The sequence below is a fragment of the Mirounga leonina genome, unplaced genomic scaffold (assembly GCF_011800145.1).
Source record: "Mirounga leonina isolate KUSES-001 unplaced genomic scaffold, KU_Mleo_1.0 Mir_170, whole genome shotgun sequence".
NCBI classification, from domain to species: domain Eukaryota; kingdom Metazoa; phylum Chordata; class Mammalia; order Carnivora; family Phocidae; genus Mirounga; species Mirounga leonina.
The window spans coordinates 26,780,933-26,806,842 of NW_023270433.1; the positions used below are offsets into that span (position 1 = coordinate 26,780,933).

The 25,910-nt window shown below is 44.4% G+C and overlaps 1 protein-coding gene across 4 annotated transcripts in view; it reads left to right on the forward strand.

The window, feature by feature from the left end:
* Window positions 1-3,012: 3,012 nt before the first annotated feature.
* ABCA1 (ATP binding cassette subfamily A member 1) overlaps window positions 3,013-25,910 on the forward strand; it is a 126,442-nt gene continuing 103,544 nt past the window's right edge. For 2 of the 4 annotated variants that reach the window (XM_035016172.1, XM_035016169.1), the window contains exons 1-2: window positions 3,113-3,342; window positions 23,176-23,337. In XM_035016172.1, coding sequence (XP_034872063.1) covers window positions 23,272-23,337 — 66 coding nt within the window. In that variant the 5' untranslated portion in view covers window positions 3,113-3,342; window positions 23,176-23,271. The other 2 variants (XM_035016171.1, XM_035016170.1) reach the window with 2 other exon arrangements.

Genomic DNA, 25,910 nt, shown 5'->3' on the forward strand with positions numbered 1-25,910 from the left:
ACGTACATTTATGTAGACCAGTTAATAGATATTATCTATCAAAGCAACATCCAAGCAAAGCCTTGTAGGTAATCCCTAATTTAAAAATCTCAATGGAATGATAAAATTGAGCATCTCTGAAGTTCCATGACCTCTAGCAGGGTCTGCAAGACCACAGCTGCCTGAAGGGCAAGTCTGTAATTAGAAGACACCAGGGTGATCTCAGAATAGAACTTCAAGCCACCTGGGCTACATTTTCAGAATCAGCTTCTCTGGAGCTACAGTAACAAAGAAGGGCCTTCCTACTTAATATTTGGGAAAGGTCACCTAGGGTGGGGACTTGGGAGTTTTGTTGTTGGTGTTAGCAGGAATCAAGAGTTGGAGAAAAGCTCACTGAAGCATACTCAGGAACAAATCAACCTATGATATTCAAGGGAGAGCATTCTCATTGACAAACTTTCTCAAGGGACACATTCTCTTACACTCTAACTTCTGGAATTCAATATTTTTGTTACATGAATCTGTCACACTTGCAAAGTATGGGCTTGGTATCAGCGGACTTAAGTCCTTGGGGTCACCTGGCTAAGTCACGTAGCCTCTCTGGGGGCTTGGGCTCTTTTATTGGTAGAAATCAACAAGACTAATAAACATGTTTCAAGCACTACAGTGTGTTCATGTATTCGTTGCAGGGGTGAGCAGATTCTTGGAACCACAGATTGTTCTTAGTTAAAAGTGGTCACGGGGCCGCCTTGGTGGTTCAGTCAGTTAAGCATCTGACTCTTGATTTCGGCTCTGGTCATGATCTCAGGGTTGTGAGAATAAGCCCAGGTCAGGCACTGCACTGGGGGTAGAGCCTGCTTGAGATTCTCTCTCTCCCTCTCTCTTTGCCCCTCCCCAAACCCCACCTCCCTCTCAAAAAAAAAAAAAAGGTCACCTTTGGTGTTGGAGCCATAGACTTATGTATTTAATTTCTATCCTCTCTCTGGGGCTTTTCTTCTTCTTGGGCTCATCTCCTTTCTCCAGCATCTTATCTTTGTCTTACCTGTACAGAATTTACTGTCACTCATTCCCTAGTGGCACAGTCTAAGGGATTATTTTAATAGGGGTTTTTTGGGAAACCATAGCCTTCAAAATTTCAAAAACAATGATTTTGGTGGTGGGATTTTAAGCACAGTGACAGATGGGTTTAGGGTGGGCGGTAAGGCAGGGAATGGAGAGTCTGGGAGACCTAATCATTCCCCTGATCATACTTGGAATGGTATCACCTCCTCCAGGGGCTTTCCTTTATATCTAGAGGGTCAGAGAGATTACTTTTAACTTTTTGCAAGACCTGGAGTTTAATGGTTTAGCATGGTTTGGAAAAACTTTACAGGCCATGGCTGGTATCTGAAAATGACATTAATAGTCAGCTAATAACACCCTTTTGTTTACAGTGCCATTCTTCCAAGGAGGTCAAATGAACAAAATTCACTTTCCGAAAATCCCTGTGAGGCAGGGAGAGCATACATATTCTCTTTATTTTACAGATGAAGAAATGGAGGCAGAAAGTTGCACATCATGGGGTTTGGCCACATTTGACCCAGAACCCAGTCTCTTGGCCAGGGTTATCCTTTGAACCAAGGCAAGATGCTCACCCTGGGCTTCAGAAAGCTTGGCTCTGGCCCTCCTCAAATTTCAACCCTTCCTAAGGGTGAGCAGTCCACTGGGCCAAGGAGCCATGCCACCAGAGTTATGAGTACATGCGACCCCAGAATTCCTTGCCCTATGGCTCCTAAGTGCACTTCCAGAGCCTGCATGGGCCTCCTCACTGGATCTGTCCTGAGTATTGACAGAACCACTGATGTGTGTACCTGCCTAGGTTGTGGCCTAGACAGTAGTGTAGTGTGGTGTAGTGTGGAGGGGGCTTGTGCAGCTGAGGTCCACATGCATACAGTGAAGGTTCTTCTGGAATATGACAGAGCTGGGGTGGGAAGAGAAGGGGTTTGGGGGCCCACCGTCTTACTCTACCACATTCTTGCCAAAACTCAGGTCAGACCGTGAGGAGTCTGAATGTGAACCTGTCCTTCCAGGTTGCTTCAAACCCATCTTTGTCAAGGTAGGAGACCTTTATTTTACAGTTTGTCAGCTTGATTTATGACTTAAATATTTAGACAAAGTATGTGGACCTCCATTTGTACTTCTGTCTCTGTCCCTCAAATGTTATGGTCGGTCTGCTTCTGACTGTCATGGCTAAGCCAGAGGAGGAAGTTGGAGAACTGAATAGTTATATAATTTCACAACTGTGATTCTCTAGCTGCACTTTGCAAATCTGTATAAGCCAAAACACAAGCTTTGTGTATTTATTACTGGGACTCTGACCAATATAATGAAAACATAAAGGGGACTGGTTCACACTGTTCCTTTTTTTTTTTTTTTGCTGCCGCCCACCTCCCCCCAGTTTGCAAAGAGAAGGAGCAAGAGGCTTTTCATTGGCCCTCCCAGGCACCTGGGAGGCCCAGGCTGGGAATCCCAAAGGCAATAAATAAGTCACCTATTGAATACCAAAGTCAGGGTTTGTGGTGGAAAACAAAAACTGCTAATTATCCAGAGGACTGTCCGTCCTCCCCACACCCTGGGCATTTGAAAGGAAAGACTAAAGGGTTGGTGTCCTGCGGTGTTTCGGCCCCCGATCCCTCCGACTGGGTAAAGTAACAAAGGAAAAAAAAAATTGCTGAAGGTAGGAGTTTAGAGGAAGCGATTTCCACTAGTGCTATTGGCCGAAGGGAACGTGGAGGAGGCCGTCTCGGGCTCAGCCCCAAGACCCAGGTTTCCCGCTCTTCCTAGGCGGGCGTGCTCGGGCAGGGCGGGGGGCACCCACCCCGGACCCGCGAGGCCAGCAGCACCTCCCCCGCCCCCACTTCCCGCCCTCCGCCCCCAGCCCTGCCGGGAGCAGCGGGACGTCGCCCGTTTAAGGGGCGGGGTGCGGCTCCACGTGCTTTCTGCTGAGTGACTGAACTACATAAACAGAGGCCGGGGAAGGGGGCGGGGAAGGAGGGAGAGAACAGGCTTTGACCGATAGTAACCCTGGCGCTCAGCGCAGCCGAATCTATAAAAGGAACTAGTCGCGGCAAAACCCCGGTAATTCTGAGGGAGAGTGAGTGGGGCAGGGACCCGCTGAGCCCAGCCGACACCTCTCTCCTCGGGCGCAGGTGGGCAGGGAAGGGGGCGCCGCCGGACCGGCGCAGCCAGAGCCAATTTCTCGGGGCCGCTTTGCTCCTCTTTTTTCCTTAAAAAAAAAAAATTTTTTTTTTTCCTTTTCCCCTTCTCCGGAAGGGTTTTTCAAGGGGTGGGGGGAAAAGACGCAAACACCAAAGTGGAAAACAGGTAAGAGGTTCTCCAGTGGCTTGGGCGTTATTGTTTTGTTTCGGGGCCGAGGAGACTCTGGAAAGCGCTGGGTTTCGGGGATTAGTCCGAACCCCCACCTCCTGCAGCGCAAATGGGGCGGGGGCAGTGTAAATGGAGAGGACGTCCTAGGACGGGCTCTAGCGACCCAAAGACGCGGGCGCTGCTGCGCTCGGGGCTCACCCGGCGGTGGAGCCGGGAAGCATCTCTGGGCATGGAGACCCGGGCGCCGTACCGCGGGCGCAGTGCGATGGGGGTTCTGGTCTTACTGGGGGCGCAGATGCCGGGGTGGGAGGTGGGCGGAGAGTGGCAGTAAGAGCTCGGAGCGCTTCCCTTTGTTTGGAAGAGCCTGAGCCGGCTGGAAACCCCTCCGGCTACGGGTCGGCCGGCGCCCACCCGGACAAATGCCAGCACTGAGTCCCCAATCCATTCTTTAAGGAGCTGGTCTGAGTTGGGCTCTGACTTGGGGATCGGCCCCGTGCGCCCCCGGACTGGAGTGGCGCGTTCTTGTTCCCCAAGAACTCGACTGGGTGGTGGCCCAAACGGGGTCTGTAGCGCTATTGATCACTTGAGGCCTCGGGGGCTTTGTTTGACTTGGGGGTCCTGCCTCTGGTCTGCGTGCGCTCACCCAGCTGGTGTCCTGGCGCAGCGGGGGGACGCGTTTTGTTCTTTTTAAAAACAAAAGACTTAGAAGAAGAGCCTGCGGAAACCTGGAGCTGAGGTGCCCTTTCCCCCACCCCCCATGCTTCGTGCCCTTTGCTGCTTAGTCTCCTGGGGCGGCCTCAGGCCGGGCACGGATGGGGAAGCTGGGGCGAGCTGGTGCCGGGGAATGACCGGGAGTAACCCCGGCAGGCGGCGCAGAACTCGAAGCTCCGCCGCGGGGCTGGGCCGGGTGGGGGGGGGGGGGGGGGGGGGGGGGGGAGGGCTGGGCTTGCGCTGCGGGTGGCCCCGCGGGCCTGGCCCGAGCGCCTCCTGGCCGAAAGGCCTGGGGATCGACCCTGTGGCCGGAGGGCGGCCCGGGCTCCCCGAGGGGCTGTCGCTTGCGGGTTCCGACTAAGATCCGGTGAAGACGGGTAGTTGGAGACTGGGAGGCCCGGGGGATCAGGCGGAAAGGCCGTCTGGTTGTTGTTTATGAGAATGGTTCCCGGTTCCCAGACCCTTGTTAACATGAGAAGGTTCTTGGTGTGGGCCAGTGCCCTGGTTGTGTGTAGGTGTCTGTTTTTCAGCACTTAATCTTATAGAAGGAAGTAAACAAGATGTGTGTGTGTGTGTGTGAGAGAGAGAGAGAGACGGAGGGAGAGAGAGGGAGGGAGGGAGGGAGAGAGAGATGGGGAGAGAGAAGCGTCTGGCACTGGAAGTAATTGGCCCTTATCTTTTGCAGCATTGATAGCATCAGCTTTTAAAACCCAAAACTCTTATTCAGTGATGCCTCACAAAATGAGTGAGTGGTATATACATTCATGTAAAAGAGGACAAATTTGATATTATTGGTGATGAAAATCAGCAAGTCACTTGACCCATCTGCCCCCTCCCGCCAACATCTTACAAAATTTTCCAAGTTCAAAAGCAGTTTTACTGGTTCTTTTAACAATAGTTTGGGACCCAAACCTAAGTTTTGATCTTCTTTTCAGACAGAACTTAAATCCTAACTAATAAAGTGCTTAATTTCTCATCTCCCCTTTTATTTCAGCCCATTTTTCCTCATACCTACCACAAAAATAATGGAGGCTTTCTGTTTGAATCATTCCCTTGGGACACTTTTCCCAAATCAAAGAAAGTGTGAAAGCATGGAGAATGTTCTGAAATAGAACCTCTTCAGATAGTATAATAATTCTCAAGTACAAAGTTTCTGATGTCAGCCTGTTCCCCAAGTGCTCCTGTAAAGCAAATAATTCATGATAGAAATTAAAAAAATATTGGATACGCCGAGCAAATTGGTATCTACTTGGAAAAAAAAAAAAAAACAGCAATAGAATCAGAGTGATCAGACTTAATGATGACCACAGTCCATTTAAGGGACAAGAATTGCTATTCCAGTCAGAGTAATTCCCTTGCAAGAACAGATCTCATGTTCCAGAATGACATACCTGATTTTGAAGGGACCACCTGTGATACGTGTGTCTCCTGTCCTCCTGAGCATTTGAAATCCCAACTCTCCTAAATATTTCAATTTACATCTAAATAGAGGCCTATAATGGACACATTCTTGATTTAGGGCATATTTACAGTTCTGTGAGACAATGGTAAGTCTAGGACTGAAAAAGGGTGGTTAGGGCTTGGTTGTTTTCAACCTCTGCTCTAGGAGGTCCCAATGCTTACATTATTAAAAATGAATGAAATTCAGCAACACAGCTTTTTATTACCTTCTATAGTATTTACCTTATATGGAGAGAAGTTGGAATATTTCCATCAAAAAAATGTTTTTAGGGATCTGTCCTCCCATAAACCAAGTGATCTATGCTAGGTTCGTAGCGATTGAGAATTGTTAATATTTTTGCTATTTCAGTTTTTAGCTCGTAAAGTAATTAAGTGGGCATTACCTTAGACTCTTTAATTATGAACGTTTTGGATATCTAGGAATTACCTGTAGACATGTGGTTTTGTATTTTGTAAAAGTATCTTAAATACTCTTAATCCAAATACATTTTTATTTACTGTCAGGATATTAAATAATTCAAGTAAAATGTTCTTTATGGCTGTTATTCCAGCATCACATTTTATTTTATTTTTTTAAAGATTATTTATTTATTTATTTGACAGAGAGAGAGACAGCAAGAGAGGGAACACAAGCAGTGGGAGAGGGAGAAGCAGACTTCCTGCTGAGCAGGGAGCTGATGCGGGCTTGATCCCAGGACCCTGAGATCATGACCTGAGCCAAAGGCAGATACTTAAGGACTGAGCCTCCCAGGCACCCCCCAGCATCATATTTTAAATGACCTTTCTGAAAATTTGTTTTATTTAACTGTTCTGGGAGAGGGCCTTCATAAAAAACTGAGACCCTCTTAATATCTGCATGTGGAAATAATCATAAGTGCCAAAGTTATTGCAATGTTTAATAGACACTATATAACACTGTGCCAAGCACTAATCCAAATGCTTTTCAAATACTAACCAATTTAATCTCTGTAACAATCCCGTTTATTATTCTTACAAATGAAGAAACTGAGAGGTTAACTAACTTTGTCCCTGGTCACACATTTTGCAAATTGGCAAAACTAAGATTTGAACCCAGCCAGTGAGCCCCAGAGTACTTTAATGCCCATACTAAACTTTGAGGTGGTAACAATTTTAGCTGCTGTAAGCAGAGGACTTTTGAGGATGCTTGTTATGTTTATGGTACAATCATCTGCTAGAGACCTTATCAGACTCTACGGCCTGTATCATATTTCCCTTGTTGCTGGGAGTGGGCCAACCAAATTCTCTTCAGCTTGGGACATAGGTTGCATAGGGGATTGCAACACTATGGAAAGAACAGACAATAAAATTTACTCAACTCGAATTCTTTTCTTGGTTTAAAATGAAAATTTTACTATTGCTGCAGTCAGATATTTGTGAGTAGGTCTATGCTATCAAAATGTTTTCCTGTGTAATACATATAAAATGGAATGGCAGAATATTTGGCTGTAAAAGTCTAAGGAACAAAAGACAAAGGAAAGAGAACTATTAGTTTAGCTGTCAATCCTAACGGGTGAATTTTTTTTTTCTGTTGGTTATAGTACAATACAGTTTCTGCTTGTTCTATCCTTAATTATGTTGTGGACCTTTTGAAATAAGCTATTTCTCTGTTAACTGCCATTACTGTCTAGGAATCAAATTTAGCCATTTCTTAAGGCATCTTCCTTTGAAAGTAAATACAGTTTCAAAGTCTGCTTTATAAAAGTGAATTAAATTGTCATAGCAAATTAGAAATCAGCTCTTAGAAAACATTTCTGCTTGGTTAGAAACAGTTTCATTTATTGTTGATTTACTGGGTGCTGGATGTTGTTTTAAGCATTTTACATGATGATTCAGTTCATTGTCATGAGATCAAGTGAGGGTAGGTACTATTACTCATTTTACAGACGGGGAGACTGAGGTATAGACAGGTTAAGGAGCCTGATCGTGGAGTTTGTTGATTAGTGAAGCTGAGGTTGCCTCTCGGGCAGTTTAGTTTCCATGAATTTACCAATATCCGGGTAAGGACTTTGTCAAAATACCAAGTTTTGACAAAAGAAATAGTAGCAAAAGGCAAAGAGTGATTCACTTTTTCATTTGGTTATTTTCACCTAAAAATAGTTCCCTGGATAAGTGACCAGCATAGATGTTGTTAGAGAGGTACATTTTAGAAGTATTTGAGGCCAGAGAATGAAAATCTCATATGTAAAATTACTTTCAGATAGAGCTTTCAGTTACTCTGCATTCCGTTAAGATGATAAACTATATTAAAGCAAAGAGCATTTTGCTTTAATTTAACTGCAGGTGCATCACACGTGGTTCCTAGAACAAAATAAAGTTTGAAGTCCTGTCTTTTTCCATTTTGAAAATTTAAGACCTGATTTGAATGTCATCCCTCTCATAAACTGGATTCACTCCTCCCTGCCAACACAAGAGTGAAAACTATCCCCTTCTTTTTTACTCCCATAAGATTGGGTCACTGCAGTGTTCATGCCATGTGTTTAATTGCATTCTTTTGTTATAGGTAACATTATTTGTATTCCTCTTGAGTGTATGCTTCTCCTTGAGAAGGTCTTTGATTCATTCTCCCCAGTCTTTAATTCAACCCCCTTGATATGAAAGGGGTTCAGTAAAAGCTGACTTGAATGAATCAGACAAAGAGAATGGGAAACTAATGTTTGCTGTATTCTAAAAGACAAATTAGAATGATGGCATAATCACAGAAAAGCATTAGAAATAGAAGTATATGAGAAATAACTGTAGTTAAGGTTAGGTTTATGATAGAGATTGAGCAATTTTAGTACATAGTCAATTTAGACCAGCTTAGTTTTTTTGTAGAACAAACAATTCTGATTCCATTCAGTTTCATTTCTCTTTTTTTGAGGCAGCTGTGATTTGAGAAAATGCTGTCATCTGTGACATTTCACTTTCAAGTACTTTGATTTGCACATTAATTAATTTTTTAAAGTAAGAATGAGATAATTCACTAAGTAATCTAGAATTTAAGTATTTTTTTTAAAAAAACAAAATAACCTTTTATGCATAGGATCTTTTCTTTTATTCATTCTCTCTGTGTATGTGTATGTGCGTTTATTTATTTAAGACTCTGCAGCTTTTTCTATGCCAAATCCAACTTCCAAGAAGCATTTGGAAGCCAAAGCATTTTATCTGGCTAGTCTTGGAGTCCAGATGTTCTATCATAACTGGTATTTAGTGTGGGACATTTCCCAGAAAGAGTTTTACATATATAACCAATTAGTGGTTATCATTTATTGGGAGAGGATTTTTAACGATTTTGAGCATATGATGAAAACAATGGATTCTCTTCAGAAAAAATATACATAGCCATGTGCACTCCAAATTTTATGTATAATTACATATAATTATATTTTACATATAATTTCAGAAATCCACTAAAGAGCCATGTGACCTTGGGCAGGTCATTTTACTTATCCAAGATTTAGGTTCTTGGTTTATAAAATGAAAGCAGAGGAAGCACATGAGCCCTTCTTGCATTTACACCCTCCAGCTCTAGGTCTGTATTTAGGAAAAGGATGATTCTTTGATTGGAGCTGCTTAGATAATCCATCCTGCAGGGCATCCCCAGCATTGGTGTTATAGATCATGTGCGTTTCCGGGGGTAGAGAGAACACGCCCAGGGAATGCTTACGAGTATTCCTGATGAGAGTGAAGGTGGCACGAAAAGGTGATGGAAAGAGGGGAAAGTACAGGCAAGAAAGCTGTGGAAATTGCCTGTTTATCTGTGTTAATGGAGGAAGATGTGAATCGTAGAACCAAAAAGGCGTTCTCATCTGAAATGCAAAGGAAGGGGGAGTTGGTTCATCTCAATACATTTCAAGAGAGCAAATATGATTTGGTGAGACATTGTTCTCGTCTCCGCTTCACCATTTGGAGAATCTCTCTGAAATAAAATATTCATTTGGACTCTCCTGTCCTGGACATCTCCAGTATGGGTATAGGTTTTGCTTCTTACACGCACACCGTAGTCCTGTTAAGCTGTTATGTGGAAAGGAGTGCTGGTGCCCATCAGAGGATGAGAATTGGACTGACCTGGTAAGGATTTTCCTAAATCTTGCGGAAGACTCAAACTGGGGGTAGGTGGGTAGGACACAGAGCTTTCTAAAGCATTGTCCTGAATTTGTTGTTTCAGAGGTCACAACAGATTGGGACCAGCCGGAAGAAGAAGGGAGAAAAAGGAGCAAGAAGTGTTAGGATTGTGGGGGGGGCACGAGAGGAGGAGAGACTGCGGAGAAGTTGTGTGGGTTTCATATCCCTGTCTACAGTTGCTTTGCAAAATTCCTGAAGGATGTCAGGGTGGGAATAGTTGCTTTTGCCAAGGGTCAAACCAAGCTTGTTTTCTTGAAGAAGCAAGTCCCCAAGGGGCTGGCAGTTTGAAATTGATTGCATCTGGGGTTTAGATGATCTGAGTTTGACGTAAAGGCAACATTCCTTGCAAAGGCCGAGGGTAAGTGAAGACTCAGACTAAGGAGCTTAGATTGACCTGAGCTCCCTTCTCTACCCCCAGACACAGGGCTTTGGGATGGAGGCGGCAGTTTATCTTAGCTGGGGTGAGGTGTGGTCTCTAGCCCTGGAAGAGGGAGGGAAGAGGAAGATAAACGATTAGAAAAATGTGTTAATATACAAAATGTGTTACTATAAAGTGAAATGTGTTAACATACAGAAAATACCGTGAAACTGATACTCATTTTTTCAGCAGATATTTTTTTCAAATACCATGTAAAGTGCAAGGGTGCTGACCAAATGTCAAAAGACTGAGGATCTGCCACCATAATGATATTTAGCTTGGCATTCAGGGCTCTTTGAAACAAGACTCTGACCTATTTTGACAGCTTCATCCTTCATTATAAGAGGATACTTGAACTCAACCGGATTTTTTGCCAGTGATTAGTGTGGCTTAATAACTATTTGTTAACTGAACCTCCCTCCACAGGTTTTTCCTCGTTGTCTCTGACTTGGACTCTAGGAACCCTTTCTTGCTAGTTTTTGGCTTCTCATTGTTCTGGATTCTCACATTCATCCTCTATGGTTGCTTTTGTTTGCACTGCGCCCTCTGCTTCTATTCCTCACTGACTGAGATTCTCCCCACCCGCCGTGGGTAGATGAGAGCTCGGCGAGGGCTAGGCCTTCTGCCACGTCACCTCCTGTCTTTGTCACCGAATCTTTGGTAGGCGGCCCATCAGCCACTCATGTTATTTCAGTTGACTCATATTTTTATAATCATCAATGGATTTTTAAAAGTTAACCTTGGGTGGGTCCTCTAAATTGAAAACTGATCACAGTTGCCTCAAATAAAAGGTTATTCATAAAATAGCGTGAAAACAAGTTATTTTTCTCAACAGTCTTGTCTGTAAAATAAACTTGCCTCTCAAAACATGTTAGTGGACTGTGACACTTGTTCTTACTTTGTTAAAAAGCGGAATTGGCCTATGTTAAAGAGGTGCTGAAGAGAAGGCCAAACCCAAACTTTATTCTCCTTAATGTAATTAAAATTTTTGTGAAGGCCAAAAAAGTGCTGAAAAGAAAAAAATTTTTCTCATGGTGTGAGTCAGAGTTTAATACTGTGCCTGTCCATCTAAAATCCTCTAAGTGGAATTTGAGTAGCTCTTTTTTTTTTTTTTTTTTAAGATTTTATTTATTTATTTGAGAGCGAGAGAAAGTGAGCTCATGGGGAGGGGAGGGAGGGTCAGAGGGAGAAGCCGACTCTGCTGAGCAGGGAGCCTGATGCGGGACTCAATCCCAGCACCCTGGGATCATGACCTGAGCCGAAGGCAGAGGCTTAACGACTGAGCCACCTGGAATTTGAGTAGCTCTTAAATCCATATTGTGTCACTCTTCTCACATTTGGGGGACTGTTGAGGTTGCCCCATTTTTCAGATGGTGCACCTGTTACAGAGAGTCGTTAAGTAACTTGTTCATGGTTCACATATTTTGCTAATGGCAACGCCTGGGATTCAAACTCAGGTCTGATCCCCAAGCTCCAAGCAGTGTTTTTTTAGATTCAGAATATCTTCTACTCTTGGGTACCTGGGTGGCTCAGTTGGTTAGGCATCTGCCTCAGGCTTGGGTCGTGGTCCCGGGGTTCTGGGATGGAGACCTGCATCGGGCTCCCTGCTCGGCGGGGAGTCTGCTTCTCCCTCTCCTTCTGCTGCTTCTCTTGCTTGGTCTCCCTCTCTCTGTCAAATAAATAAATAAAATATTTAAAAAAAAAAGATTTTCTACTCCAGCCTCTTCATCATCAAGACTTGTTTTCTGTTCTGTGGCTCAGAGTGGTAGAGTGACTTGCCTAGATTCACACTCCAGCAGTCATTAACAGGAAATTAAAAACTTGGCCCCATGTGTCTTTAATCCAGGATTCTTACTACCAGAATTTCGGGTAATATTCACAATGTCCTTTCAGGAGAGAAAAAAGAAATTGTATCTATAAAAGTCTGTCCTTTTCAGCTTAAAATGGACATTGAATCCTTGAAAATTGGACTGGCCTCATTTACTTATTGTCTGTTGATCCAATTTGAATCTTAAAGGGTTTTTCAACTGTATTTTTTTTTTCCTCTCTCTCTCCAATAAAAATTGCTCCTTGGTTGTAAGTTTGAATCGGAAGGAAATCCCCAAACTTGTGATCTTATTCCTCTGAAGATTGAGTTTTTGCTGGGATCTGCTTCCTTTATGCAAAAGTACAAAACCTTGTGCTAATTTTGGCTAGTTAAGCTTAATTGTGATTCAAGGCAGAGTGTTTGTGTGTGTGTGGGGGGGTGTGTGTTTGTATGTGTTTTTTAACTTTAATGATTGTGTTCATTGAATAAGGACCTTGAGTTCAAGAGAAAGAAAGCCTTTGGTCAAGTTGTGTTTATTCAGTTGTCAGTCCTGTTGCAGGATTTGCAAATTCAGTGGAATTAGTGCCATTTTCCAGTTTTCAATCCCAGTCACATTTCACATGATCACAGTGTGGCTTTCTCCTCCTCCGCTGAGCAAATGGAGGGTTGTCCGACAGTTGGTTCGAAGGGCCTTCTACAAGGGGAGTGCTGGTGTCCCTGGGGGCTGCAGGGACCCACCAGGCACTCTGTCCTTTAGGCGGAACTCCATTTGGGGACGCGGTTGCTCATCTGAAGTAGATACTTAACCCATGGCTGCCTGCGAGATGGGATTGTGCAGATATTAAATGCCACTCTAAAACCACTGTTGAAAAAAGTAGGCTAGCAGGAGTTCTACCCAATAGTTTAGTATTGTTTTCTCCTTGAGCACTTTTTTTTTTTAAATCTGGCACATAAAATGTTTGATTTACAGTGCTTTCTAGAAGGAATACTCACAATTGTAATAATATTGGAATAATACAAATCTGTTTCCTCTGAGAAGAGCCTCCCAAACCTCAAATAATGGAGTTCGTGTTGCCAGTATTTAAAAAAAAAAGGCTAACATCCTTCAGTTTTTGTTTTTCAGAATCACAAGCATGTAGATTTAAACTTGTGATCTTATTCCTCTTTCTTCTTTTAATTTAGCCAAGCAGCCAGCAACGTGGTTTGTTTGGGTTACTCTAGAGAAGGAGTTCAGTCGTAAAATTGGGAGGGCGGAGCTTAGACCCTGCACCTCTGGGTCTGGCCTAGGACGCAGTCTGACTTCTCACTTACCTAGTTACCTGGTCCTTGCTGGGCTGCAGAAACAAGCATCTCAGACACGAGACACAAGCCTGCACTGCCTCAAGAGCTGGCTGGTGAAAGAAGGTGTTGTGGACAAGATTGCTGGGTTTGGGCGCATACTTAGTGAGCTAGAACTGGACAAGAGCCTGGAGATTAGATAACTTGTTTTGGCAAAAGTAAAGGGAATAAAGTATTGAGGTGGAAAAATTGTATCCGGGTTTTGCTATGCTTCATTGAGCGCGATTTTAACTTGAGCTTATGGGTGTAGAGTTCAAAAGCCCTGACCCGTGCTGACAGTCTTCTATTTAGGGTTGAGCCCCCAGGGGAGGTGTTCTTGGAGGTGGCATGCTTACAGGGGCTGTAGAGCCTATGTCTGGCAAATTACAGATTCTCCTTTGCTCACATGAACTCAATGAAAATGAACGTCCTTCCCGACAAATTAGAGCGGCTTTGAGGACAACCAAATTAAACACGTTCCAGCCTGAACTTGAGTTTCTCTGAGCACAGCTGGAAATTTTGTCATGCTTTTGGGCTAACTGAACCTTTACTTTCAATGAAATTTCTGATTTGTTATTGTAGCGAACCTGCTTTAATTCTTTTCTCCCATTCCCATTTCAGAAGCCCTCATTCCACAAATGTTTACAGAGCCTGGAGTCCTCCTGGGCATGGGGCTCAGTATGGCAGAGAACAAGATGGTGAGACACAGTGGCTTGCCACACGTCGCTTACAATTTAGCAGGGACCACCTGATACGTCAGTACCCTGGAGAAGATTGTAGGGAGAGCTGAAAAGATGGAGGAAGTATAAGGCCTAGGTAGCAAATAGGGTCGTTGACATAGAGGCCGGAGGAGGTGCGGTGGGAGAGGGAAACTGAGCCAGGCGCTGAGGACTTGGAGGAAGGCAGCAGAGTGCTTGCATGAAGAATAGGAGCTGATTGCCAAGAGTGTGGAGAGAATAGTATAATTGAGTGGTAGGGGCCCCCAAAAGGGGGTTTTATGGTAAAACAATGCCAGAAGCAGTACCAGGATTTCAGGGTCACCCCCCACCCCAACATCTTCCCCTGAGCTGGGCACTGGGGAGAGCTCCAGTTTGTTCTAGAAGGGGAAATAGTACCTTCTGTGAACAAAGAAGAGAGAAGAGAGATTCCTTTAATAAACTGCCCACCTTGTGTGCCCCACCCTTGATGAATGCTTCACCCTGTGAAGTCATCAGCACTAATCATTATAATAGCTACCATTTACTGGACACTTACTTTGTTCCAGGAACTGACTTAATGTTTTGTATACATTATTAGTTCTTTTTTTATGGAGAGTATACAGGGGCTCCGAGTCCCTAGGGTCCCAGCGCTGATAAGTAGCAGTCAGGATTCCCACCCGGTTTTCTCTGACTCTGAAACCTCCCTTCTTTCTCTTAGGCCAGTTAATTCAAGAAAATAAGAGTTAAGGATAGTTGGGGGGAGTTTGCTGTAAAGTAGCATAGGCCCAAAGGAAGGGGAAGCCAGTGAAGGGATTTGGGTTTTTCTGCCCACAAATCCTTTGAGCAGTTTTATAAAAATCAACCCTTTAGGCTAGGAGAAGTTTGGACATCTGAAGACGTTGACCCTTCAGAGATGTAAGCCAAACAAAATGGTTTTTGCTGATATAGTCACTAAGCCTTTTATCCTAAAATTCTCTTGGAAAACCCTCCTGCAACACCGATAGGGAGGGAACACGATAGTCAAGATTTTCTGCAAATAGAGGATTGATTACTCATGGAGACTTGCTTGTGTTTCTACAGCTCAGGGTGTTTATGACTTCAATAGTTCCTTCTCTGCAGGCCCATCTTATTTTGGCCTTATGATGGTGGTTAAAGAAAATGTTGACAGGTTGATTTCAACAGGAAAGGTTCTTTTTTCCTATGTCCTAGGACCCCCCCCCCCCCACACACACCAGAGAGAAAGCAAATAGTTGTATTGTTTGCTAAAGTCTTCCTTTGAAGGTTGCCCTGTGTTTGTTTAATGGAAATCAGCAGGGGGAGAAGGGCTCTCTCTAACCTTTTGTTAGAATTTCTCCATAATTCTACAACAGTGAAACAAGAACTTGGGTACAGGATGGATTTGCTTTTAGAAACCACAGCTCTTGACAGTTTCAGAAGTCCTGAGACTGTTTTAGCTAGTAGCAACCGCCATGTCGAGAGTGATAACTAGGATCTTCGGTTGTCCAAATACCAGTGACATGATAGAAATAGATTTAAACCTTGTGAGTCTCCTTTACAATGGAATCATTGACAACAGGAGGAATAATGCTTCTCCAAGGCTAGTTATGGATTTGATAGCATTCGTGGATCTCTTTCGAAGTTTTTATGTATTCATTTATGTGTTCATTTCATAGCCCTCATTTTGAAATTAGCTGTTAGCAGATACTTTTGTCCAGGAAATTGAATATGTATTCCTCTGTAGACTAAATATTAGTAATAATCAAGTGTGATGCATTTGGTACTTTTAAAAAAGGTCTCCCGAAGCCACAGATGTTAGAATTGATCAAATTCATTGGATCTATATTTTAAAAATGGGTATTGTGATAGCAGAGCCTCTTCTAGAATGATCGAAATCTTCCAGAATGATAGACTGGCTTCCTTTTATCCTTGACTTTTTACCTTGGAGGATTTCTTACATCTTTTTGCTCCTCAAATTTGAGTATTAACATGTTACGGTTTAAGTAGGAACACACCCTCAGCGGTGGCTGAGTGCCCACATGTGGCCTTTCTGCAGGCTTCTAAAGTCCTAATGACAATTAAGCGCAGTTGCACTAAGTCTGTGGGTCCACAGGATGGTTGGGAAGTGCGAGGGGTGGAATTTAGGGGCTTAGCTAGGATGGCTCTACGGGTAGAGAGCTCAGTGGCATCTGGAGACCAGAGAAGTTAAATTGAGGCAGTCAAATGCACTTCAGGCTTACTAAAGCTCCCCAGGGTCAGCAGGGGAGAAGTCACAGTCCAAACCCCCTCCTCCCACCGCAGCAGCCCTGTCCTGTCTTCAGTCATGGGTGCAGTTAGCCTGTGGCAGCCCGGTTTTCTGACTGTCAGTAATCTCATTAGCCTTTTCCCTGAATGTAGCTACTGATCCAGAGCCGTATGCTCAGAGAGATGCAGTTAAAGAAAAGACCTTTTCCGAAGCAAGCATGCTCTGTTGGGCTTACGGGTTTCCTATCCTAATTTTACAGGACCCCCCACATCTCTCTGGACATGAGGGGGCATCAACATCTGTGGTTCTTGCTCTTGTATCAACATCTCATGAATAGGCAATCAGTTAAGCTTTAGTGCCAACTCATTTTCAGTTCGTATGTGATATGGTTAAATCCCACCTGAAATCTACCTGCTGCTTTGTAGGTTACTGGCTGGCTGTTTATTGACATAAGACATCTAGATACGTTTTGTCAGGAGAGGTGGTAAGCTGTTGTCACAAATTTCAACATCTGTCTCACTCCTAGTAACTATGTAGACATTTGTCAATGAAGTAGAACATACACTTTATTTATTTGTTTATTTATTTATTTAAAATTTAGAGAGCTAATGGTGAGAAGACCACTGTTTTGGAAAAATGAAAACTAGTTGCTGACTGCATATTCTGGGTATATGAACTATTTGGGTAGAACTTGCAAGAAAAATGTGTTCCGGAGAATAAACAGAACCGTGGGAGAAATATGATAGTGGGAAAGAGCATATAATAGTTACTGAAAAAAAGTTACTTCTTGAGAAATGTGGGGGCAGCTCTAACTCTCCGGGTTGAATCTGGGCAAGTCATTTGCTTTTTGGAGGCTTCAGCTTCTCTATAACGTTGGGGCAGGGGTGTGACAGGAACGAGTCTCCAAAACCACATCGAACTCTATCTGCTCACGAGACCATTGGCTGGAGTAGGGCCTTGTGAGGGCTTGTTCTCTTCTGCCTAGAGGGGCCAACTTCTCTGCCCCAATGGGAAGTGGTGTCTCTGCCAGGTCCCTGCCTGAGGATGGTCCTCCTCTGGCACATGCCTTGGCTGAGGGGTGGTGTCCCACTACCCCCCCTTCCTGTGCCCCGCCGTCCCGCCGTAGATGGAAGCTCAGCTCTATGGCTGCAAGGCCCAGCTTCATGTGCTCCCAGTGTTCTTGCTGGAAGGAAAACCACCAACCAACCCTTTAGTAACTGCCGAGACTAGGAGGAGTTCCTGGCAGCAGTGCAAACATGTGCATTTTTGTCCCCCCCGTTATGTTTCCGTAGACAGATTTAACGCTTGAGAACGGTAGAAGGCAGTCACGGGAAGTAGTTCCTGTTTTTCTCTTGGCTTTGCCAAGTGGGGAAGAAACCCTCCTACCTTGTCTTTTTAGCAGGACTTCCTCTTTCTCTCCCCTTGTTTCTACTTTATATTTCCCATCGCTTTTTGAAACCTATATGTGACGTTCAAAAGTGCCACAGGTTTTGGTGAGGAAACGGGTGGGTGGGAGAGCAGTGGGGTAGGTGCTAACTGGGGTCCTATACTTTCCTCTTCACACCAAGCTTCCTGTAAACCTGTAATTATAGTTTTGTTTTTTCTTTTGTCAGCGTCACTGAGTCTGTCTGACATTCTGGCTTTTGGTTTGGGGAAAAGTTGAAAGAATTCACCATCGCAGCTGTCATCTGGTGACCCTTTTGCCAGCAGCACAACCCAGTGTCATTTCACTGTCCTAAAGGCACTTCCTCAGAAAGGACTTACCCCTCTCCCCCATACTCTCCCCTGACTCTGCTTTCTTTTTCTTCATTACTCCTGCTACCCACTGCCTTAACAACCCATGCGATTTGTCTGTCTTCCACCTAGAATAGAAGTTCCACAAGAGCAAGAACTTTGCCTCTTTTGTTCACTGCAGAATCTCCAGTGTCTAGAACTGCACCTGGCACATAATAGGCACTTAATAAATATTTATTGTGCTAATGAGACCCTCGCAGAGTGAAGGCTTCCTTGTTCGTGGAATGAATATGCAGTGAATATTTTATCCACTGTTCACCTTGCTAGTGAATCACACAATAATCAGACTTTATACTATACAGTTCTCAGGTCCTCCCAGGCGTGACTGGACTTGTGGAGTAGATTAACTATTATAATGGAAGGCAGGTGATTTTTGGGGGGAGGGGGTCAGGTTATTGATGTAGAATTTGCATAGAATTACATTTACCCTTTTAAAGTGTACAGTTTGATGAGTTTTGATAAATGTCTATAGTTGTATAACAACTACCACGATCATGATATAGAATATTTCCATCACTCAGTGCTCCTTTTGCAATCTATTTTCACCTCCACCCACTACCAGGGATCTGTACTCATTGTTTTACCTTTTCAGAATGTCATGTAGATGGGAGTCCTATGGTAGGCAGTTGCTTGTATCTTATGTATTTCCCTTAGCATACGGCTTTTGAGATTCATCCGTGCTGTTCTTTGTTTATTGCTGAGGAGTATTCCATTTTAATTTATCCCTTAGTTGATGGACATTTGGGTTATTTTCAGTTTTGGCTATTCCATGAGACTTCTATAAACATTCACACACAAGTCTTTGTGTGAACATAGGCCCTCCTATCTTTTGGGTAAATACCTAGCATGAGGTGGCTGGGCTGTGTCATAAGTCTGTGTGTAACTTTACAAGAAGTTGCCAAACTGTTTTACAAAGTATCTGTTCCATTTTACATTCCCATAAGCAATATATAAGAGTTCCAGTTGCTTCACATCCTTGCTAGCACTTCAAAATTTTAAAAATCTTAATACTTCCAGCAGATGTGTAGAAGTATTTCATTGTGGTCTTAATTTGCATGTCTCTGCAACAAATGATGTTGAGCACGTTTGCTTATTTGAGAAGGCTATGTTTTAGCAGTCTGTTGTATTCTCTAGATACTAATAATTTTATAATATCAGTGGCATTTGAAGTGAAAATTTCTTTAAAAAATTGGTTAAAGATTTGAAAAGTCATGGATCACCCGGGTTGCTCAGTCAGTTAAGTGTCCAGCTCTTGATCTCAGCTTAGGTCTTGATTTCAGGGTCATGAGTTCAAGCCCCACACTGGGCTCCACACTGGGCATGGAGCCATCCTAAAAACAAACAGAAGATTTGAAAAGTCACTTCCTCTAGGTCCATACTGTACAAAAGAAGGTGAGGGTGTGGAAACTATGTTACATTTTGGCAAAGGATGGTCCACCTGAGTGACTGATGACAACAGCCAGAGAGGGAGAGCACCTAGGACTTGAGCATGGAGATTGGCAGAAGGCAGATTTCATGGCTCTGCTAGCCTTGGGACGGCTTGCTCGTCCTTAGGTAAACCTGGTGTTTGTGGGAAGTAGACCTCGATTTAATTGCATTTTCCCGAATGCCCCAGGAGTCACCTGGGAAAGCTCAACAGTCCTTTGTGGCCGGGGAGTGTTTGGTAGAAGCCTGCTGAACCTAGAGCTCCCTCTCTGGGGACAATTTGCCGGAATCAGTTAATCAAGCTTGAGAAATCAGTTACTGCAGGTCCAGGAATGCCACCACCCTGACATTCTGAAACCCTATTTCTCTTGTCCCTCTCTTAATTAATTAAGCAAACATTCCCTGACTGCTTACCGCATGCCAGGTACTAGGAAAACAGTGATGAAGAGAACAGGAATGGTCCCTGCAGACTCAGAATGTGAGAGAAATGCTTCAAGGGAAAACAGAGGCAGCCCTGGGAGCACCCAGGAGGGGCTCCTAACCCAGCTGTCAGTGCAGGGGAGGTCATCAGGGCAGGATCCCAGGCAAGAGGCAGCTAAATGGAGACCTAAGATTGAGGAAGAGTTAGCCAGGCTGACAGTGCTGGGAGAAAGGGAAGGGTTTCCAGGACAGGGAAGACACCAAGGAGTCCCAGTGGTAGGAGAGAGTGTGGCCCATTTAGAGCCCGTAAGTAGTTTCTTCTGGGCACGGTTTAGAAGGTGGGAGCAGCGCGAGAGAAGTAGGAATCACCAGGGAGACTGGCTAAACCACGACACAGATTGGACCTCATCCTCAGGGCGGTGGGGAGCTGGCCAAGCATTCTAAGAGGGGGAATAGCATATGTGGATTTACAGTTTAATCGAGGAACTGGAGCTGCTTTGTGGTAAATGGATGGGAGGGGGACAAGACTGGAGGCAGGGACACCGGTGAATTGGCTACTGTGGTCACCCAGGAGTGGGATGAGAGTGGCCTGTTGACTGGCGGCGATAGTGAAGTAGGAGCCTTTCCAGCCAGTAACTGGAAATGTGCATAAGGGCAGGAGCAAGTGTGGGACTGACTTTGAAACATTGAGAAATCTGGTACATAGTACTGCATTCTTTTTGGTTTTGGTTTATTTGTTCACTTCCTTGGAAAACTGATGTAGAAATGTCCCTTTGGCTTCAGTTACCTGAGCAGAGGGGTTTGGGCATTGCCAAACCTTCCTTTGTGGACAGAATTGCTCCAGCAGCGATCGCTATGTTCTAAAGTGGAAGGAGGGAATTATGCAGGAGGCCAGGGCCATGCTAAGGTGCGTGGCGGATTTGGGGGAAGAAGCCTACCTGCTTGTACCCAGCAAAGCCAGAGCAGTGCTGCGCTGGGCTACTTCTTCCTAAGAACCTTCTCTGTATGTCTCTTGGAGGGTCCCTCGGCCCAGAACCCTTGTCTGGAGATCCAGAAACTCTACTTCCGGGAAAATAGTCTCCAAAAAAACCTCTCCCAGGCCTTTCTCAACTCATGCACTCTATCAAGGTGTGTCTTCTTTTCCTCTAAGATTTTCCACTCAGATTGGGCGGGGGGTGGTTTTGGTGCTCTGGTTTGGCCATGGGGGTCTCTAACACTAGGCTATTTAGATTTTATCTTTCCTACTTGGTTCCTCCTATCTTTCCAGAAACCCATGATGGGTTTGCTAGAAGTAATGGAATAGAAATGAATGCTTGGACAGAACATAACCATTGCTCTGTTAGAAGGTACTGATAGAACAGAGAGGTGGGGGGAAGGGAACTCATTTCTTTGGCATTTACAGTACGCCATGTACTGTGTCAGGAATTTATGTATATATTTTCTCATTTAGTTCTTCAAACATCATGCAAGGTAGGTATTGTCATCTGCATTTTTTTGATGAGGAAATTGATGCTGAATATAAAGGCTTGGCCAAGGGCACATAGTTGGGAAGTTGGGGCTAATTCCTACTGGGGCTCTTTCTGCTACATTAATTGTCCTTTTTAAATTACAGACTTGCATTCCAGCCTCCTCACTGTTACCTTGGGGATCTGAAAAGATTCATGTAGCTTCTAAATCAACCAGGTGATTCCTGGAGAGCAGCTTTTGCATGAGAAAAATCTAGCTAATTATTTATTTCAGTATTTCTGGAAGGTAGGCCCTATCCTAGGCCACTTACAAAACAGTTTGGGATTACAAACATGTCTCATAGTGGCATCCTGGCTCTCAGTGCCTGGGAGGTCAGTTGACATCTTTAAACAACAAATTGGGAACAGAACCGAGGCATTGCTGATTTAACTCTTCTTTTGGGGGTGAGAAATTTTGGGGGCCTGTGTCCTAGAGATTTGCTGGGCAAATGACAAAGAAAAGAAATAGGTCCTAAAGCTTGAATATTTTGGAGGAATTCCCGATTTGTTGGATTGTCAATGAATGAATTAAAATACATAATGTAATAGTAGGGTCACTCCTTCTCAGGCACTGAAAACTCCCTCCAATCTCTTTTCTTCTCTAGAGGTTTTAAATGCAAGTCCTTGAGGGGTAGGGGACAAAAGAGTAAAATCCTGCTAGAGGCTGAGCTTTGCATTGAGATCTCATTTGGACTCACAGATTTTTAGTCCAATACTTGGTTTTGTACTGGTAAGTGGTCACTGCATTCATTCTTTTTGCTGTTTGTTCCTCATGCCTAATATCCCACTTCCACCTCTGCCCCACTTGGGGCCACAAGCATAAACTGAGCGATTTAGAAGTAAAGCTGGTTTCTGGTTTCTGCCCAAAGTTCATGACTACCAGGTGCCCTCAGGGCCCAGCTTTGACCTGTGTGTCCCTCCCTTCTTCTTCTACTTTTCACTTTCTGCCCCTTCCCCAACTTCTAATTTTAGCACAGCTAGTTAATATAAATTCCTGCATTTAGTAAGTACAGTTGTTGAGTGGGCAGCTGGGACACACAGAATGTTGTACCCCCATGTATGAGAACCATCCCTGCCCCCAGCATGGGGAAGCAGTCCTCCAAGGAGGTACCCGCGGCACCTGACATGGAGTAGCGGGCTCCCGTGTGCAGGTGCAGGTGGAACAGAGCCAGGGTGTGCATACGGCTGGGCAGTGGGAGCTTGTTGCTTTCACAGGTGATGCTCTCCGCCTGCCTTAGCCGACTTGTTTCTCCACGGGGAACTGTTTTCTTTCCACAGGCATGCAGCGCTGGGATTGTCCCCATCACCTGGGAACCAGGTGTCAGTGGCACTTCCTTGGTGTTTCTTCACCGTCTTCTAAGACGCACTTTCTAGATTGGGAAACTGCTTTCTCGATGGTGCCATTTATCATTTGAAGGACACAACTGTGTGGCCAGATGAAAATGTAGTCCGCAGCAAATTTTCAAGGAATAGCATAAATTACTGCAGGGCTGAGGCAGAGTTTATAAATGTGGTTAACATTTTATGTGAAGGGAGGCATTTTCTTGGAGAGGTGAGGCAGGTCTTTGGGATTCCAGGATGCCATTTCCAACCTCAGTGTTTTGACCAAACACTCAAGTCTGTTTTCATAAGTGCGCTTGTCACTCCCAGACGATCACACCAATGGAGCTAAAATGGTTAGGATTATAATGACTGGCTTCCAGCCTGCTGCCAGAAAGCTTCCAGAGTCCCCGTTTACTGGAGAACCCTGAAGCCAAAGGTTGGGGACTCGGGACTTCCTGGGAGCAGTGAGGACACGGATCCGGGTATTGAGGTCTCAGGTGAGGGGGCTGGAGTAACAGCCCTCACTGGCGTCTGGCTTTGCCGCAATTGCTGATCGCGCTCTCCCCTCCTGCTTTATCTTTCAGTTAATGACCAGCCACAGCGGCCCTGCATGAGCTGCGGCCACAGTCTCCACGGGCTCCTGAGCCACACGCGCTGCGGGGGGCGCTCGCGGAGGTAACATGGCTTATTGGCCTCAGTTGAGGTTGCTGCTGTGGAAGAACCTCACTTTCAGAAGAAGACAAACTGTAAGCCTGGGTCTCTCCGGTTCGGGGAAGGGGCGGGGTTTTCCCCACTTTTCTTCATGGTTTTGAGTTGGGGGTTGGAGGAGGGAGGAGAGGGAATCTTCTTGGTTTTCTCAGAGGGACCGAATGAATTTGGCCCTGGTGGGCACAGGTCCCTGTGGTCCTGCAATAGCCCTGTTGCTTATCGGAGAGGGAAGGTCAGCAGCCAGGCAGAAACGTTAGCTTTAGTATGTGTGCCTAGTGCCCAGGCATGAGTTCTGACTTCTGGAATCTGGCACAGAGTTGCCCCTGACCGTCCCACTCTTTCCCTTTGCTGCAGCCCTGGGGGCCACCTGGCTCTCCAAGAGCACCCGAGGGCCCTGTATTTCTGGGAGGTGGGAATGAAGTGAGTTAACGGCCCAGCTCTTAGGGAGAGACTGGATCTCTTCGTGTCAGTGTGGACTCTCTCAGCTCGGACTGCTAGCCTGGAGGAATATAAAATTAAGATTTGTTTGATTTCTCTGGAGTGTTCTAAGCCACTCACTTCCTGGATGGGACACAGAATTCTTTGTGTAATCCTGAGAAGATCATCTTTAATGCTCTGGTGAATGGTATTTTTACGAGGAGGAAGGGGAAGGCTGTGAGGCATGGTGAGCTCCCTGAAGCTCAGACATCAGCTCTTGGCTTGTCTATTTCCGAACACTCTTGGACACACCCCATCTAGTCTCCTGGGTTTAGCTGCACTGCTCTGTAGTTGGCTTCTTTTTTTTTTCCTTAAAGATTTATTTATTTATTTTAGAGAGAAAGCACGTGCAGGGGCTGTAGGCAGAGGGAGAAGGAGAGAGAATCTCAAGCAGACTCCCCTGCTGAGTGCAGAGCCCAACATGGGGCTCTCTCTCACAACCCTGAGATCATGACTTGAGCCGAAATCAAGAGGCGGACACCCAACCGATTGAGCCACCCAGCCAACTACAAGCCCCTATAGTTGGCTTCTAAATCTGTTTCCCACTTTGCTTTTTTCTGAGTTCTAAGCCTGTGTCCCCACTGGGCTATCTTAACTAGGCTTAACATGTTTATAACCAAAATGATCATCTTTCTTAGACTCAAAGAGCCATAAGAGACCTTTGAGAGAATTTAATTAGTGTTTCTCAAACTAGAATAATCCTTGGACCTTTTTTAGAAGTACAAAAATGTCAAGGTCCCCTTGTGTTCACGAAATTTCTTTTTTATTGTAATGTTACTTAAACGTGTACATATGTGACACTAGATATAAACCTCTGTGCTTATAGGCTATCATACAACCATATGACCCACGCATACTTACAAATGAAATGCAAACCATATTGCAAAACCAGTGCAACTCAAGTGAACATTGTTAGTGGAGTAAGACATCTGCCTTGTTCAGCTGAAACCAAACTGTAAGTCGTAATGTGAATATGGTAGTGAAGGCCGTAGTGCAGATTTTTTTGAGGTTGGACATTCTGTATTACTATGTGCTAATGATTCCATTCCTCAACCACTTTCCCAGTGACCTTCATTTGATGTCATTTGGCTTCCGTTTGGTCCAATCTCATCATTTATAAATTGTGTCTGCATCTGTTCCTTTCTCATTAGTCTGCTACAATTACATTGCTGCCAACGCAATCACGGACACAAATATAAACTTAGGCTTTGAAATCTTGTGCCAGAAGTAGTTACAAAGTAGGCATTCAGAAAATTCAGTTACGTTTATTTGAATTTGTTTAGGTGACCCCTGAAATGAAAACACAAAATGTTTAAAATCCTCAGCAGAGACCTCATATTTAATCCCTCAGGAATATATATTCTAGTCTGAGAAACAATGATTTTTTTTTTTTTTTTTTAAGCCCCTCATGTTACAAATGGCGACCTGAATCTTAAGGTCACTAGTCAGAGAGTGGAAATTAGAGTCCATGTAGCCTACCTGTCTTGGTGACAATAGATAGTAAAGTATAACATATTATTATATAATATAATAAAAGCAAGCACTTAGAATGAGTTTCCATGTGCTAGGCACCTAAATGGGTTATTAATTGGATTAATTCTTTAGAACCCCATGAAGTACTGTTGTTTCCTTGTGTGGTAGCTGGGGTACTTGAAGTAGAGAGAGTTTAAGTAATCTGTCTGAGGTCCACATCGCTGGTCAGGAGCAAATGTAGGGTTCAGATCTAGATAACCTGACTTCAGCACTGGTACTCTAAATCACTATGTCAAATTGCTTTTCTTTTCTTTTTTTTTTTTTTTTAAAGATTTTATTTATTTATTTGAGAGAGAGAATAGAATGAGAGACAGCACAAGAGGGAAGAGGGTCAGAGGGAGAAGCAGACCCCCCGCTGAGCAGGGAGCCCGATGCAGGACTCGATCCCGGGACTCCAGGATTATGAGCTGAGCCGAAGGCAGTCGCTTAACCAACTGAGCCACCCAGGCGCCCGTCAAATTGCTTTTCAGTAGTATCGTTATTTTTTCTATTTTCAGTCTCAAAATCTTGACGTTTCTGACCTTTTTCCTCACCTTTGCTCCTGTTTCTCATGGCTGTTCCCAGCTTCTGGTGTTTCCAGGTCCTGTGTGTTCATCACCTG